Source organism: Buteo buteo, chromosome 2, assembly GCF_964188355.1.
Source record: "Buteo buteo chromosome 2, bButBut1.hap1.1, whole genome shotgun sequence".
Classification (NCBI taxonomy): domain Eukaryota; kingdom Metazoa; phylum Chordata; class Aves; order Accipitriformes; family Accipitridae; genus Buteo; species Buteo buteo.
The window spans coordinates 26955587-26974211 of NC_134172.1; the positions used below are offsets into that span (position 1 = coordinate 26955587).

General features: G+C 36.3%; 1 protein-coding gene across 1 annotated transcript in view; it reads left to right on the forward strand.

Annotated features, from left to right (window-relative positions):
- The window catches only part of VPS50 (VPS50 subunit of EARP/GARPII complex), a 101548-nt gene that overhangs the window by 73573 nt on the left and 9350 nt on the right, over window positions 1-18625 (forward strand). Inside the window, exons 22-25 of the mRNA XM_075049364.1 lie at window positions 2975-3055; window positions 15106-15254; window positions 16364-16460; window positions 16606-16764. Of these exons, the coding sequence (XP_074905465.1) occupies window positions 2975-3055; window positions 15106-15254; window positions 16364-16460; window positions 16606-16764 (486 nt within the window). The remainder of the gene's footprint in view (window positions 1-2974; window positions 3056-15105; window positions 15255-16363; window positions 16461-16605; window positions 16765-18625) is intronic.

Here is an 18625-nt window from a genome sequence, read left to right on the forward strand (position 1 = left end):
CCTCCCATTTTGTGTTTTTAAAGCCCATACAGAGTTCCTCACTCTCTACTTCTAACAGAGAACAGCACAGTGCTAGGCAGGTAAACATTATAGCAGATGGCTGGTAAAATTATGATGTTTCTGTAGTGTGCCTGATTTTTGTTTTGATAGATGATTTTTCCATGGGAAACATAATGCTTACAAAGGGTCTATGAATGTAATAAACCCTCTTGTAATGCTGCTTAAATGTCCTCACTCCCCATAGTGTTTATAAACCTTTAGAAAGTAGAGATGGGTGATGGTATGTGATTTAGACCAAGAGCATTCCTGTTTTATTTTTATTTACAAAATAGCATCAAATGGGATTCTTAAAAGTATGCTGGTAATATAACTTCCTTAAATGGTTGAAATTCTTTGTGAATATTGTGCTTCTGTTGTATGTGTGAGTTAGTACACATGTAAGGAGTGTGATTAATTGTACAGAGTTCATTGCCAGTTCAGTGAAAACCAAGGATTTAAGATATACATGTTGAATTCTATGTCTGATCATGATGCTAAGTCATTGCTCTTTCCAGACCTCTTTAGAATGGTGTAGTCAGTATTTGGCTTTCTTCACTGCCAAAAGTTGCACACCGTTGTAACCAGAATTGCTCTTTCAAAACCTTTTTAATTTGTGGGATGCAAGTTAAGGAGGCCTTTCCTCCTTATCTCAAGTTATGGAGCAACCTAACACGAAATTAAAAGGAATTGCCTATATTTAATATCTACTCGCTAAAGTTTAAGACATTCATGAACATGTCACAGAATAGTCTTCCTTAGCAGAATAAATTTAAGGTGAGTTTAAATTTTTTTTGACAAGACATTATAATAATTTGTAAACCAATGGCCATTGTTATGGAAAACAATTTTTTTAAATTTATTTTTTTTTTAACTTTAAGGGGTTATGTAGAATTGGTGATGAGTAAAATTATTCTGTAAATTGTCTAATGATCTGCTTACTAGCCTTAATAGGTCATCAATTTGTGGAATTTAAATATATACCATTTTGCATATAGAAATAGCAAAAACTTCCATGAAGCAAAGCAGTTGTACTGATGAGTCACATGTTCTGTTTGAAGTTGTGAGCTTCTGTCCTTGTGGAAAAATGCTGAGCAACAGTCTTTTGGGGGGTTGTTTGTTTGTTTGCCATGTCGTCCCCCGTTCCCCCCCCTTACATACACAGTTCTGATTTCAGGCTGTAACTGGTTGCCTGATAAATCTGAAGTTCTCAATATGTAATGTTTTATGGAAATTTAAGTTTGTTTTTACATTCCTTTTCATTCAGATATGTTTTAAATGTGAAATTGCCTGGTTTTAGAAAGAAATATATCATTATAGAATAAGTAAGTGAAAGTTACTGATAGCTATTGAAAGTTAGTAATTGAAGGGCAGGAAGAGAAAGAATTAGTGGTAGATTTTGTGATGTGTAGTTTTGATGGTGCAGATGCGAATTTATTAAAATGAAATTTAATGGCTGAAACTTGCAAATACATTTCTTAATATTTTTTTTTCCTTTAAGAAGGGTATTTTTTCTGTTTGTTCTTAACTTAACAGGGAGAATAGCCAGTCTTGAATTTGCAGTCCTTATGGCCATATCTTGAAAAACTACTATGTGATGTTAACAAGGAAAAAAAGATAATTTGGAGAATTAAGTGGGTGTTTCTTAAAGGAAAACAAGTTATTTTCTTTTTCACCCATATACCTGCAAAATCAAAGGCAGTTCAGAACTGATGTTTCTACAGTAAAAATGTGAAGAAAAATACAAATTATTTTTGTGAAAAAGCTTACTTCACCTGTGGAAAAACAAAGGCATGAACACTTCTTTTTATCAAATATGGACACTGGATTATGATTTATGGCTCCTAGATCAGGTTCTAGATTTCAGCAGAGTGTACTTCCTGTGATAATTCAGCTCACATGTAAATTTTCATTGAATATGTAGGAGAATTGGGGCAGATGGACATCTTCAGTTAGAAATGTTAGATTTAGTAAACGGAGACCCAAATTATACCGTTTTGTAAGTAAAAGGAGCGGAGGAGATGACATGAACTTGAACACTTCCTTCCCTGATTTAGTGCACTGAAAGGAAGACTAATAATACAGCATGCAACACTGCTCTAAATATTGTTCAGTAAATTGCCTTTTGGTGTGAATCACATACCAGAACTGTATTCAAATACTTACAGATTCTTGACATAAATGTGTGTTTCTTAGCTGTCCCATTTCCACCTCCTTTTTTGTGTTAGTTTGTTCTTTGTTTTTTGAATTGGAAGTAGAGGATAAGTAGCTACAATAATTATGCACGTCGAATCAGACCCTCAGCTGGTATAATTCATTGTATTTACCAGGAAATAAGTGTAGCTATATTGATTTATCCCAGCTGAACATCTGCCCCATAATACCTCTGAGCCGTGAGCATGAAGATGGCACATTTCTCAGGTAGATCTTTATAAGCGTTAAGTAATAATGACTGTTTTATAAAGATCAGTGGATATAATTTTACATATGCAGATTAGGTATTTAATAAGGAATTACAAGAAATTTTATAGCTTGAGAGAGAAGTCAAGACCATTTGGCTTGGGTGTGGTGTGCATGCATGTCACGGTGGGCGCATCATGGTGCACCATTCTGCGCTCATGGCCCAAATGAGAAAATCCAGGGTCCTGCACCCAAATACAGTATTATAACAATAAAGGATACTGGTTGCTTATTGGTATGAATGTTAAGCTGTCATCTTCATGAAAGGTACTCAGGTCATTCTTCACACTAGTGCAGTATTGAGTGCCGTGACCTCTGTTGATTTTCTCTTCATTTTGTATGGTTGTGATCATGTGCTAAAACTTTAATGTAAGTAAATTGTAGCTAGTGTTTACGAACTGAAATATTGCTGTATCACTGTAAAGTTTAAACCAATGAATTTTTCCTCCCCAACTTAAATAGAATGTATTTCTTCCAGTTTGAATCAACAGGACTGGGCCTCAGCAGCAGCAGATTACGTACCACACTGAACAGAATCCAGGAGAGTCTGATTGATCTGGTAAGTACCTCAATTTTGTTAATGCTCAGTGGAATAGAGGTCTGTGTAGGAAATTTAGGAATTGCATTTCATTGTGGCTTTCTCATTTTTAACTCTCTTCATATTCGGTGTCTGTAACGACAAAGGCTTAGTTTCATGGCGTATCATGATATAAATAAATATCATTATTGTATGAAATCACTTGTTTCTAATATGCACAAAACTAGTTCAATAGGTTTTTCTAGATTTAACAACAAAATTGTGTATTTAAATCTTATAATGTATTATGGTTCATGTAATAAAGAGAGACATTCCAGTATTATCCTTATTTAATGAGATGTTTTATAAAAAAGAAAACAAACCAACACAATAGATGACTCATTTTTCTTCAGTAAAAGAAAAGCAAAACACTAAACCATCCTGAAGATCATTCACCCTGCAAGATAATAGAAGTGGTATACTAAGTCCTTTGTTAAGTCATTTCTGAATTGTGGGGAATTTTCCCCGATGTATTTTATAGACTATATCCCATTGGTCACTTCATGAGTTATTTTCAAAATGTGAAAAGTAAATATGCTGCTTGTGTCACACTGGTAGTAGATTACTGTCCTTTACATCACATTACAAAGGGTAAACAGGAGACTTCAGATAGATTTTGTGGATTCAACTGAGCAGCAGAGTTTATAAAGAAATATTGTTAAGAACTATGCAAAAATGGAGATTTGAAGTTCTTTTTTTCCACCTAAATATAACCCCCTTGAAACATTATGAAGATGTTTCCTAAGAGTATCATAAATGGCTTGTGTAGTAGTTAATACCCCAGATGCTGCAGGGAGGATTTATTTTCTAAGTCTTGTACCTTAGAAAGAAGTAGAAGACAGATGCTCTACTCTGACTTTCACAAGCATTTGACACTCCATAGAATTGTATTTTTGCCTTTTTAATTCCTTGAAGTATTATATTGAATCCTAAACTGTTCTTTCAGTCGAGCTTCATAAAGGGGTTTGGGGCCATTTCTTATAGAGTCAGTAGAGGGAGCATAAGATAACTAATAACCCCAGGCCTCTATAAAATAGAAAAAGGCTGGCCATATTGATATTCATCTCAAAGGCAGTGTATTCAAAAAGAAAAAATAATGCTAGGAAGATCTTGCAAATGAATCAGTTAAAGATTATGGAAAAATGGCAAGTTATGGAATGAATTTTTTAAACTTACTCTGTAGTCACAGTTCCTGACAGTGCTTTACAGCCTTGAATTTTTTTCATGAGTCAAAATAATGTTTGAAAAATCATTTCTAGGAGTAAATTGGAAGAATAATAGCCCTTCTTTTTCTTCCTTGGTCATTTAATGGTGCTGTTACAGATAATGTTAGTGTCAATTGAAATTAATAGCTATGTTCTAGGTAAGATTTGAAAGGAGGAAGAAATCTTAGCTAACTGCTATTAACTTTAAGGCATTCCATGAGGTTTATTAATATCTTGTGAACTCAGGCTGGTCTTAAACTATAAATGGAAATTTTCTTACTTTTTGATTCATGAGGAAGAAAATGTCTTCTGGGTATTTTTATTGTTTGCTTATTTTTAAGAGTTTGTGAAAGTAGAGATTAATCTTTACTGTGTCATAAAATGGGTATTTCTCATGATTGTATGGACTGTTCTGGACTGCTGTCAAAATTCTCCTCTCTTATCTTCGATTATTGTAAATTGCTTTCTGAAAATATTCATGTTTGTGTTGTGGGGTTCAGTCTCATGGCCTGTTGGGAATTTTGTTTTTTTGCATTGTCTTCTATTCATGGTAACTTTATTAAGGGCTATAATTTCTGTTGCATTTCAGTTCCTTATGGCAGCATCTTTCAATATTTTATTTTCATAAAGATAGTCAGAATCTGATAGTTCTAAATCTGTGACTAAGGCTCTGCCAGAATTTCATGTAGATCAGAATAGTTCCTCTAAGCTGTCAGTGTCTGCGAAGGTTGAGCTCTATGATCTATGTCAAGATTCTTTAGTAGTTTAGACTGGATCATTCCTAGCTTTCTTCTTGGACTTTGTCCGTTCCTTTTTTGAGATACCAAGTGGATGAAGGCCTATTTACTCTATATTTCTTGTTAGAAGTTAGAGGAATAATTTGAGGATTTAAAGGCCATCTTCTCCTGCTTTTTGTAGACTTTTTGTAGTTTCTGTTTGTGATTGAATTAATGCTATCTAGTTTATACCAGATACCTTTTTAGGATACTACTTTTATTATTATTCAGCTGAATTTTAAGCTTCCTTTGTGAAGAAAAAAGCAAAGTGGAAGGGGGGATGTTCTACTTCTGGCAAGGTAAAGCTGAGCTGCACTTGAAGTTCTTTCTTGCATCTTTGTAGCATCTTCAGTGTGAAGAGCATGGAGGTCGATTGGAGGCATTCTCTGTAGCTCCTTATGGAGCTGCTCTATTAAGTTTATATTTCCCTATTATTACAGTGCAAGAAGTGTCTGCCCTTTGAATATGTACTGTACTTACAGTATACCAATCATAATTGAGAAAGAAGTACTGTCCTGGTTTTCATTTGGACCACTTAGAGACAAAGAGTTGGGTTTCTGACTCACGGCCACTGAGGAAAAAGGCTGCAGCAACTTGAAGTGTTTCCTCTCCTTTTCCCTGCATCCCTCCTCATGCATCGCATACCCCCTACTTCTGCTGGAGGGTCCTTGTCCCCTCTAGGCAGTGTTCAACTGTAGCTGAATCACATCTCCACTTTTTCACAATCTAATACTTCATAGCAAAGCCAGCTGTACTTTATAAACTGCAGCAAGTCCCCCTACAGTTTAGATTAATGTTTTAGACTGTGTACAGGAAATAGCTGAGATATGAACATGTGTTCAGTCATGTTAACTCCACCCCAGGGCAATAATGTGACACCTTATCTGTGATACGTATTATTCAATGTCCGTATGCTGCTCCTACACTGACACAATAGTAAAATTATAGTAAACAAAAGAACCTTACCACTTCAGTTGGAAGTAAAAGTGCCCCTCCTCCTCATATTTATGATACAAACCCATATTTGTAATTTGGATGGGTTTTTTTTGATTTGGATGTTCTGTATGATGACAATAATGAAGCGACATCTATGATGACAACGATGAAGGGACTTAACTCTTTACAAGATTGAGCAAGTATGTTCTTTAGGTGCTACTGCTTTAAATATGCTCCCTATTTAAAACTGTTATAAATACGCCAGTAATGAGGTTTTGTCCAGCTATGGCTCTTGTTAATCTCTGCACTGCTAATACTGATACTGGTTTAAGTATGGCCTGAAATTTCTTTTGATATATAAATGAAGTAGGTGTAGTTAAAAATAAATAAAAGGGGCCTACCAATTAGTGAAACTGTCTTTATTTGCTTTCTTATAGTAAGTTATGTGGAAGTGTGTTGGGAGCATACAGTGATTGAGTAACCAGTTTTCTGTGTCTAAGCTACTTGTCTTTGCCTTAAGGAAATACTTGTAGGCTAACTCGAAAGTATAAAAAAATACAAGCACTTTGTGTATTTGTTTTAAAGTTGATTAGGGTGCACTTTCATTTCTGAGAGGTAAGAGAACAATATGACTTTCAAAAATTTGTTTGGCTACTTTGTACTGAACTTCATATGTGTATGTGAACTTCATGTTCAGGACTCTCCACAGCTAGTATAAAGTAAATTCAGTAATAGATTTCAGCTGTGCAGGAGCTTCAGAGCTAATAATTTGGATCCTCCAGAAATAGCGCCCTACAAGCTGTGTTTGATTCATACCAGCAGGATGTAATAAAAGGAAAACACAGAGAGAGAAGAGTGAAAAGGGGCGGAAGAAGTGCTTTTGTTTCAGCCTCACTTAAAATGCTAAGGTGCAGTTTTGATTAGGCCAAAGACATTGAAACAAGTGCCTGTTTCTGAGCTGCCTATGACTCCTCACTGGCAGTTCCCCTGAGTGGGATATGTAGAGATACCTACACTCATTCGGTCCCTGTGTTTGTCATTTCTAACAGGAATGTGTTTTTGCAACAGTAACGATGTTCGTATTAGTCCACTGAGACCAGTAAGCCCCCAAATAGGTACAAAGCATTAATCAGATTGATGTGATCTATGATAATTGGTGATTCGGAAGGGAAATTTCTACTTCTGAATCCTTGCTTTATCTGTCTCTAAGCAGCTTCCTTATCTTCACAAAACGTAACTCATTCATGGTACTGCCATTACCTAGATGTTGTTTTCGAATGTCCTGTGTGTGTGCACATAGCTGCCTTGAGTGATACTGCTGCTTCCAAAAGTGAGATTTTGCGGGCAAATAACCATGGAATACTCATAAATATTTAATTGCAAACTGGCTTGCTCAAGTAAAACTGAGATTTAGAATGAAGTTTGTTAGAGTTATTGTGCCTTACAGCAGTACAAAATAGATCACTGCGATAAAGTATATAAGCATTGCAATGCAATGTGTAGAAGAGTAGATGGAAGGAATCACTGGTATAAAGAAGTATTGGTTAATGTATTTTTGATTCTGTCTTTACTTTAGCTTTTGGGCTCTTCCCCCATAAAGTATATATCTTTTGGCAGAGTAGGTTAGAGATTGATGGTGCAGAGATGTAAAATGTAGATTTTTCAGCTGTACAAATAAGAAGGAATAATGGGAGGAACAGTTTTTTTCTTTATGCCTGACTTTCCAACCCATTTTGGCTTTGACCCTTTGATGCTGTGGAATGGTACAGTTCAGTTATACTAGTCCCAGTTCTAGAAACAAGCGATTCAGTTTTACTTAAAATGTCACAGCACAGTCCTGCATTACTTAATGTGGATATGTACCCTGTTATGTCATGGTCTGGCATACCAGTGGCAAGCTCTGGCGAGTCTAGGCTGTGGAATTTGTTACTTGACATGGCAGTGCCTAGCACAGGATGCTGCTCCTAGACAACATAGCTAAGCTCCTCGCTGAAGTAGTAGCTGTGAGCAGTGATTCTTGGTGAGGTTTTGTTTGGCCAAAGATAAATTCTGCAACTTTTACAATCCTGTCTTGGTATCCTGTTCTTTCAAAGAAAAAAAAAGGCCTGAAAACAAAAAAAAGAAAATATGACAATTTGTGAGGTTTTTTCTTCCTTTCTTTGAAAAGATTTGTACAACATACGTAATGACAACGTTTAAGGTGTTGTTTGTCAAGGGAAGAGAACTCTGTGTATATCAAAGAAAGTTCTGACATGACAAGCACTTTGAAAATATGCTAGGACTTCTGCAGCTGTTTTGCTTCCTCACATTATTCATTTAGAGCTCTTCATACAACTTTTGTTTGTTTGTTTGACTATTACCCAAGTAGACCGGAATGATTTACTGAGTTTTCTAGCTTATTTCTTTGAACAAATTTTCTGGGTTTTGGCAATTGCTTTGTCTTTCTTTGGGCAGTCACTGAGCTATCTCATTTTAGTCACTTCAGATTCTTCTTGCTGGGCACCCAAAACTTGGGCTGATTCCTAGTCCCAGAGGAGTTCAGGTGACCACAGAGTTGCAGCTGAGCACCTGGGAACCAGCAGTAGCTCCTCCTGAAAATTTTTCTTTGGATAAGAAACATGCTGCAGTAAAAATGTGTGTGACTGGACCAGATTGGCTTCGTAAGGTAGTGGTTCAGGTTCCCAAGGGTGTGGCAGTGGGCGTGCTTTTTTGAGGAGGCTTGTTTGATATTTATTTTTTAAAGCATAGTTAATGACTCATTTTCTCAGTTGTCTGTCAGCACACAGTGATTCCTGATAGAGGCCTTGTTGCGTTAGGCTATACGAGATGGTAAATAAACTTGCTAACTTTGGATCATTTTTTATGCAAAAAGTCTGCTGTTTAACTTTGAACACTAAGAAATAAATGAAATACAAAGATCCCAGAAGTTTCTATGCAAATTTTATTGAAGTCTGTTACTGAATTCAGTGGGACTGACCCTACTGAGGTTTGGGACATGCTTGTTTTGTGACAAGGAGCATGGAGGATCCACACTCTGAAATTGGAAACTTCATGCCTACCACAAGGCAATGCTGATCAGCTCAGCCCTGGGGCTGGTGCGTAGTGTGTGCATCGTAAGCGTTGGCAAGCTTGGGGATCCCTTGCATGGCACTTCATAATGCTGTAAAGGTATCACTTGCCTGAAAAGGATTGTAAATAAATAGAAAATTAATAGCATGGTTTCTCAAGATGGTTTGCTGTTTGGTTTTTAATGATCTGCTGTCTTAAAGTGTGTTGAGTGGTGATCATTGTAGTAGCTTACATTGTTTACGTTTGATTTCGTTTCCTAAGGGCTGAGTCAAGATTACCTGCTTTGTAAGCTTTGTGCCCCTCAGTAAGAAAATACTAAGAAAATACTACTTTCAACTTAAAACATCACAGGAGCATTGAAAAGTACCATTTTTAAACCTTAACACATTTCCATCATAGTCAAAAAGCACTGTTACCCTCAAATGCAGTGTGCTTTTACAATTGGCTTTACCTGTCATTTTCAACATCAAGTTTCTTTCTTCTAATAAAAAAATCTTGTATATTGGAGTTAGTTGAGCTGTTTTCAGACAGCCTTTGAATACAATAAGGGGTTATGCTTTCTTTGATCAGTGTTTATTTTCTTGTACTCTATGCTCAGGATATTACAGAAACTATCAGTTACAGTTTTATAAAGAGAGATGATAGAGCTATCCTGTCTTAGGTAAACATCTATGGCCAGTCTGCTTTTCCTTCTCCCATCAGTGCACATCAAGTTCTTGGTAATAGTGTTGGTATGTCAGAGCTTCTGTAGGCTGTTTGACTGCCAGAACCTTTTCAGATAGTCTGATTTTTTCCATGCCTTTCAAACACCACTTACTCCTTCAAGATCAGGATTTTTTCAGTAGCATTTAGAGGTATTGCCATTTTCTCATAGCAGAATCAAACCTAAAATTGTTCCTATTGTGTATGTATATTAAATCAGAGCAATTCTACAGCTAAAGTCTTACGCAAAAAGTATTAGGACAGGAGAAGCTCAGTTTTGAAAGATTATTGGTTATTAGTGTAACCTGCAGAACTTTGTGTACTGGGAACAAGTTGTGGGGTTTACTGTTTTTTGTTTAAAGTTACTGTAAGTGGATGATTATAATTAACTGTGAACTATCTCCACCATAAATAGCAGATAAGTTATTTTAGTCATAAGTTCTGTTGGATAACTGAAATAAATACATGTTTCTGAGCTTATGATGAGATCAGGCCCCTTAAAAATGTCTGTCTTGCAAATTGCATGTCAAACCTTTGACTTAGATAATTAGCTTAGGTAGTTTATACTTCTGATTTAGGTAATTAGTTTATCATCTCTTCTTCCTACTAAGACGGAAGGCTTAACAGAGGTTTGCCGCTGGGTTCAGCCAAACTATTGAAATGAAAATGTTCTCTTGTTACAGAAGACATTTTTTGGAAGAAGAGATTGAAGGAGAGGCTTGTTCCTTACAAAGATAGATTTATTTATTTTATTCTTCCTATTCATTAAAGAATTTCTTCTTGGGAGTAAATAGGTAAATGCTAAAGTAAAATACCCAGCAATTAATCAAACAGTATCATGCTCACACTTATTTGATACCTGTTATTTGCTAATATATGCCTTTCTGTTGTGAAAATGCATTCCAGATGAAATTTAATTCAAAGATAAATATCGCATAAAGATACTTCCCAAAGCACACACTATAGCTCATACTACTGTTACTAGCAACCCTTAAACAGGTAAAGAAGTCATAAGCCTGCTTTACCTCTTCTGTATCCTGATATTTTCAGGCCTTTATAGCAAAGCAGCTTTTATAAATAATTGCTAGTTGTTGTATGTCAATCATATGTAGCCCAGAAAACTTTGTTCTTTTCCTGTGACAGTATGAGGGGGTTAGATTAAGACTAGAGAAAACTGAATAGATAAGACCCGCTGTAAGGTGTCTGCACAGAACGCTGGTTAACCTCTACTGTTGTACTTGCTACAGTTGATTTGGTTATTGTTCAGGTAAGTTTGGTGCTTTTTTAAAAATCACTGTTTGGCAAGGAAGGGGAAAAGTATCTTGTAGTTTGCATCAGTTCCACGTGTACCTTGAAATTATTTTATTGAATCTGTATTTTGCCCAGTTTGCTTACAAGGATGTTATATGGGCTGTAATATACCTTGGATATATCACAATTCTGCTCTATCAGCAAGGCCTGCTACTCTGACACAGAGAAAAGCTAAGCAAGTTTGTTCTGCTTTGGTATTGCTCTCTGCACACTTGATGCTAGGTGCTACAATCTGTTCTCAGTGTAACTTGACATTTCTTGAAATTAAAGTTGGGCTAGCTGCTATTCAATTTCCTGGCTTCTACTCTCCTCCTCTTCTTCTTCCTTCTCCTCCTCCTCTTGAGACTGGCGTCATTCACCCACTTTCATTTTTACAGGACTTTACCTGTTCTCCATTCTGCTCAAATGGACTCTCTGACAACAGAGATTGTCTTGCAGATTTTGTTAAATTACTGGAAGGGTTAGCTTTAACAAGTCCAGTCCATTGTGAAACATCTGATTTCTTTAAATAGTCTGTAGCCTTTTTTCCTGTTCCAGCCTGTATGTTTTGCCCCTTTGTTGCTGCTTTCAGTAATTTGATTGTTTCTGTTAATGAAGGCTGGAAGAAAAAACACATGCATCACTGAAGCCCTTTCAGAATGATCTTGTGCTTTTCTTGGGGATTGGCATACTGTCTGTTTCCTTGGGCTTCCTTTTGCTATCAACATGCTTTTGCAGTGCCTGCTTTTTAGAACAAGTTAGGAGAACAAAATGCTCATACTGTGTTTGCCCTGTATATTTGAACCAGAGTTTGACTCCCTGGTTGAACCCTAGCATATCTTTGACTTAGCCAGTTGTTACATGTACATTTTGTGTCTTCAAGTGCAACACAATTTTGGCATTTGAAAGGTTCACAAGATATTTACCTTCATGGGAAACAGTTGGGTAGAAATGTATCTCAATACTGAAGTGACAGGTGACTTTGAAGTGCGATAAATGTGAAATTAAGTCTTTATAATATTTGGGTTTTTACATAATTTGTAACTAGTCTTTGAAAGAAACAAAGATGCTTAAATCGTTACCACTGATAGTCTTCCCCCAACTCTGTGGCTCACTGTCTCTCCTAAGAATAAAGAATTGGTTCGTGGGCTGTGGGTTTGTTTTTTTATCATGTTTAAACATTTCAAAGTTTCTCATTTCTTTGGTTTGGTTTATTTGAGAATGACATGAAGTGAAAAAGAAAAAGATAAGGCAGATAAGGAGTGGATTTTGATAGTTAATGGTGTCTTTGGCTCAGTTAATATTTTTAGAAAATTGACCATTATATGCCTAGATGATTAGATGTTATTGCCTGTGTGCATTCTACTTGTAGATGTACTGGGTATGTATCTTCAGAACTGCGTGAAAGAGGTTACATGAGTTTTTTAGCAAATATCCAGGCCTTTTGGCTTTCTTATCCATTCTGATAGACTCAGCAGAATGCAAACTTCATGGTATTGTGAAATACCTGGCCAGTTTAATTGCATATTTATCTGGCTGAACATGAACATAGATCAGAGCAAAGAAAAAATTAATTTTTCAAATAACATAGTGGTGTGGCTAGCCTTTATAATTGTTCCCATGCTCAGTGCAACTGTATCTGATAGCATTTACCATAAGCTTCTTTTAGTAGTTTTATCTTCTGCTCATTGATCTATTTCTGTGAGATCTTTTAGCGCTACAAATGATGTGTTGATGGTATTGCTCAGTCAGCAGTCTTTGCTTTTAATGTCAGAATTTCTGTGGGGATCCTTCAAGGTTCCCTGCTTTATCCGCTTTCTGCTTCTGTAACCTATTACAAAATTTTTTTTAGAAGTCTGAAGATACTTTCCTCACCTTTGATAGTGAGAACTCCGCTTTCCCAGCCTGTGCTTTGTTCCATCTGCTGTAGACCATTTTTATGTTTGTGTTTGACATCTTTGGGAGACACAGAACTGAAAGAGCCTTTCTGATTTAGCAAATCCACCTCCCTGTTGCCTTGGGCTGTCACATCACAGGAGGCATCTGTCAACTAAAATCCAAGATAGTTAAAGTGGAACTTGTGATGTTCTTGTTCCTCCACACTTCAAACCATTTTAAACAGCTTGGACACTATTATCTTCCCAGTTGGCTTATATTCTTAATGTCACTTTTGGCTTTCATCCAAGCAGTAAACACATTCTGGTGCTGCATTGTCTATAGCAGCAAAGTTTTGATCTTTCTGCTCATTCTGTATCACTCAAATTCTTACACAAGTCCTTACACATTTTGACATAGTCAATTTTCACCTGTGCTGTCCTTTATTGCTGTAGTATAACCATAATGGGTCTGTCAGGTATTTTGCTACCAGAATAACTTCCCTCTTGTTTTTTCCCTTTTCACCCGATCATCTGTGCAGTACCTTTTCTCTTGGCTTTTCTAGATCTACAATACATATTCTTCCTTGTCTCAATCCTGATATTTAGAATGAGCGAGACCACCACTTGGTTCCATCAATGTTTCTAGTGCTCACTGCTCTCCTTTTCTTCGTAGGCAAAACTGTCTGAAGAACATGTGAATAGCAATTATTCTATTTCATGTCACTCCTCACAGTTGTTCTCTGCTGTGAAGCCTAGAAGAAACTCCTGGTGACTGTTGTGCTCAACTTGAGTCTATTTTTCTTCATCCTGCTTCTGATTCTTTAGTTACTTCACTGTAATTACCTCTCAATTTATTTCTATTTCCAATTGGAAAAAACCCCCACAAACTGCAAAGCTGCTTTATTTATTATCATGTTTTTGGCTTCATCTTTGGCCAGTTTTACAGCAATCTGAGAGTTACGCTAATCTGTTTTTGAGTCTAACCATAAATGTCATGTTTAAGCATTATTGTTGTCATATTGGTTGTGTGTTCATATGTTGCTCGTTGCTTTACAGCAGACATGTTGTGCAGCTGATTTTGCTTTTGAAGAAATTAACTTTTACAACTACTTTGTCACTGTGTTATTGACCAAATTTATTTCCATTCCATACAAACAGGCTGATTTGTTGTAGCACCTGTCTGGCCACAGAGTTTCTATCCCCAGGGTCATGGAAGGCTCTTACTTAAAAAATCAGTGCCATATCATGCCTATCTTCTTTATCTGTTCTGGGTTCTATATCACCTTTGCTTTGTAGCATTTCTCATATTTTTATAGCCTATGTAAAGCAGTAAGCATGGTATGAGTAATTAATCTAAAGCCAGAACTACATTTATGTTTTCATGTCCTGATATGGTTTTGGCAAATAGCTAATCTTCAGGGGTTGTCCATTTATATACCTACTTAGACCAATATGATAGCTCTGGGAATTTCTTCCTTCTGTGATTCCTCTTCTAGCTGTAACTGGTACAAATGTAGAGGTGGGGGTTTTCCTCTCTTTTTTTTTTTTCCCCTCTTCCTTTCCCCCCTCTTCCTTTCCCCTCTCTTTCTGTCTTTTTTTAAATTTTGCAACAGGGCACTGGTCTAACCTGTTTCTTATTACAGATTCTTTTCCTGTGCTGTGAACATTTCCTTGCTTTCTACGATCAAGATGTCTGCAGGATAGATATTTTCATGGAATGATGACTTGTTTAAAAACATCATTTGTATTTTCCTTAAGTTAGCTGCAGTTCACATAAGCAGTAAAGCCCATGCATAAGTAATATTCCTTTGGTTTGTCTCCTTATTTGGTTGCTGTCAGATTGAAGATACTATCTGCAAGAGTGAGAAGTCAGTCTCCCAGTAGGGAGTTGGCTAAAGCCTGCATGGGTGTTAAGGTGTAGTAAGAAGTTTTTTTCTGGCCCCCTTTTTTTTTTTCCTGAGATAGATATTGATCTATGTGATATGATTTTTTTCACCTGTTTGAACACCACACTGTTGAAGTAGAAAACTCTACAGTTGTCTTTTGATTCAGGCTTGATTTGAATTACACTTCAGAATGAAAAACATTCCTTCCTCTTACCTGTCATCTGAAACTGCTCAGCTGGAGCCATTCGTGCTGTTTTTGTGGTTTTTCAGTTGTTTAATTCTTTGTTTTAGGAGGTCTCTGCTGATCCCACAGGAACCCTCACAGCTGCTGAAGAGAGAAAGGAGAAGGTGCCAAGCCCACATCTCAGTCATCTCGTAGTTCTGACATCTGGCAATTCGCTGTACGGTTTGGCAGAGAGAGTGGTGGCCACAGAATCCTTGTAGGTTATTTACTGTACGCTGCATTTTGTAGTCACTGGAAGCTATGGATTGTTTAAGAGATTGTGTTTACAATCCAAAACCTTCTTGAGAGGTCAAAAATTCCTACCTAGCAATGTGATTTTAAATATAGAGGTAATTTATTAATTAAAGTTAGTAAGGCCTAACCATCTGGTCTAACCACCCGCAAGCACAAGCAATGAAATTTTACTGCAGCTGGTCCAGTAATTTGTGACAGTACAAGGAAAATCTAACAGGAAAAAAGTTTAAAATTAAAGAGGCTAATGGGAGTATTTAATCTGTATGGTTCATTTAAACCTTATATTAAGTACTCAGATGGTGATGGCTGAGACTCAAAACCACTTAGTTCATATTGGTTTGGCTTGGATTGCAATGTTCTTTGCAATGGGTGGAAGTATACCTGTGAAGAAGAGATTATTATGAGCAAGTAACACAAAACTTAGGAAGTGTTTTTTATTTGGTCAGAACAATAGTAAGAGTTAGGTAGAAATTACTCTTTTCCCCACACAAAATGACACTTAAAGATTAGAAGTTCATTTTTAAAATATATTTTCAAATGAGCCTTTTTTTTTTTGCATTCATTTATGCTTAGTTAGAAATGTATTTCTTCATTATGTTGTTATTAACAAATCCTACCCCTGAGAAAGAATTTGATCTCATATTCTGTCTTTGAAAGATTCACTAGTATATAAGTAATTAGGAATATTATTTTGGAATTTTGATATGGATTTATTAATATTAATGTTGGCTGCCCTGCAGTATGGAAATTATGGGACACATCCACTGACTTTACTAGACTTTGGATCAGACTTTTGCAGTGTATCCTGAGTAAAATAGAAATATGAATTGTTGATATTCAAGCCTTATTCTCTATTCAAGCATTTTCTTGTTTGCAATCATATTTTAAAATTGTCAGAATTGAGAATACTTGTTGATATGCTGGCATGAAACTGATATGGTTCTTCTCAGGACTAAATTTTCAAAGGTTACATATCGTTATTGCCAAATATGTCAACTGTAGAGTAAAAGTTGTACAGAGACATGCCAAATGTTGCGTTTAGTTCATAGTAAATTTTCTTTGCTTTCAAAGGGTATTTCTGGCTGAGCAGTTTGAGTTTCTTCAGCCTCATCTTGATGCAGTGATGCCAGCTGCCAAGAAACCTTTTCTTCAGCAGTTCTATTCTCAGGTCAGAATTGTAATTCACAGCTGATTTTTAAACAGAAGATTCGAAACTTGTACAATATGGTGCAAATGCTTGTACATCATAGTTATATATTGCTCTTATTAGCCAGAAGTTTAGTGAATTGATTTTTATTTATATTCTGTTTCAGACAGTGTCAACTGCCAGTGAACTACGTAAACCAGTTTATTGGATTGTTGCTGCTAAAGCCATTGATTATGAACAAATGCTGCTTCTCATGGCTAATGTGAAATGGGATGTGAAGGAAATCATGTCACAACACAATATATATGTAGATGCTCTTTTAAAGGTGAATACTTTCTGGGAAATGGTGTGCTACAGTTTATAAAAATGTTAAATTACAGTAATACTTCACTAAAACTGTTAAAGTAGCATGGTTAGAGCAGTACAGCATCCTGACAAATGGTAAGTTCTTATAAGGAGATCTGTCCAGAATTTTCATTATTCTTGCTGCTAGCAGGTTGTTTTCAGTGATGTTTTTTTTCACTACATGGTGGGTGAAAGTGACCACAGAAGTTTAATGAGTTTCATGTCTAAGTCTTGAATGGTGGATACATGTGTAGTAAACAGAGTACTACTGAGGAAAATCCAGTGGCCTGAGATAGTGGATTTTTTTTAACACAAGCTATTTGCTGTTCTGCATAATTTTAGCGGTTGTCTTTGAGATGTATGGTAGGGTCTATGGGTCAAACCAGAACTGATAATGATTGTGCACTTTCTAATTGAAGTTGCTATATTTAGAAGTTAACATTTGAAAAGGAAGGTAAAAGGGAAGTTATTCATACAACTTCTCAATTGCATTCAGTTGAAGTAGTTCTACAATTGCGGTGTGTTATGGCATATAGAACCAGTTCTTGGGAGAATCCTTCTCTCATCCTTTTATATATGCCTAAATGGTGTTTCTGAAATCTTTAGAAGGAAGTTCTGGCAGTGGTAGAATTACACTAGTTCTCACAAAGAAACTGAAATTTTTATTTTAAAGATATGTGCAGTATGTATCACAAAAAAAGTTATGCATCTGTCCTGAATAACAGTTTTGATTACACCTTTGTACTTTGTAGCTGTTCTCTGCTAAAAAGAAAATCAGCGCAAAGAAGGGAGAATCTGATAAAGGATATATCATTGCACTGAATTTGACTGAATCTTTGTGACTACCCTTCTTTATGCTGCCATGGCTTTTTGAAATCAGTTTGTACTTACAACATTTGGTCTCTGCAGTAGAACTTTTTTATTTTCTGAGTGTGCAACTGCTGATGAATTTACTTCAGGACAATCAGGGCTAATACCATTTAAAACCACTTCTGGCCTCTACATTATATAGGTAATAAGAGTTGCTACAGCAGCTTTTAGATTACTGCTAAGCAGTTAGTGTTTTGCTGTATACCCTGGGACTCCCAGAGTGTCAGATGCAAGGACAATATTTAATGTAATAACCAAGTACTTTAAGCCACGTGCACACATATGCAAAATTCTATATTCAGCCATAGTATGTATGGAAGCAGAAAAAATGGGGAAAGAAGATTGTTCAAGAAATTCATTAACACGGAGCATTAGGCATCTTCATCTTCAGAAGAGTGAGTTGTATGCATGACTCCTTCCTCTTGCCAAATTCCTCTTTCAGAAAATTTGTGTTAAACACCAATTATTTGGTCAGATACTAGGTTAAATTGGTTACTGAGATTCCCTTTTGATTTTCTTCACTTACTGAATTTTTGATGGGGGGAGGGAGGGGAAGAGAGGGGAAAAAAAAGGAGGAAAAAACCACCTAGATTAACAGCCTTGGAATGAAAGCACTTTGTTAGACAAGTAGGGTCTTAATAGGCTGCAGTACAAACTGCTTTTGCTGTTACACGGAGCAGTTCATTATCTATCTGCTTTATGTTTAAGTCACTTCATACTTTTTTTAAATGATAGAGGTGTTAGTCACTCCCAGCAGACTTCACAAAATCTTTGTAACAGTAATTACTTTCAGTTATGACTGGCTTGTCACTCATAGTAACAGCTCAAATCCATCCAGGCCATTGATGTTTTAGGTGGAAATAGGTGCCTTCCCTCAACCTGAATTGTTAGCTACTTTTGCAGTATGCTCCTAAACTGTTAATTTGAAGTCTTTTCAGTGGGTGCTCTCAGCTCTTTTTAAAGCACCAGGG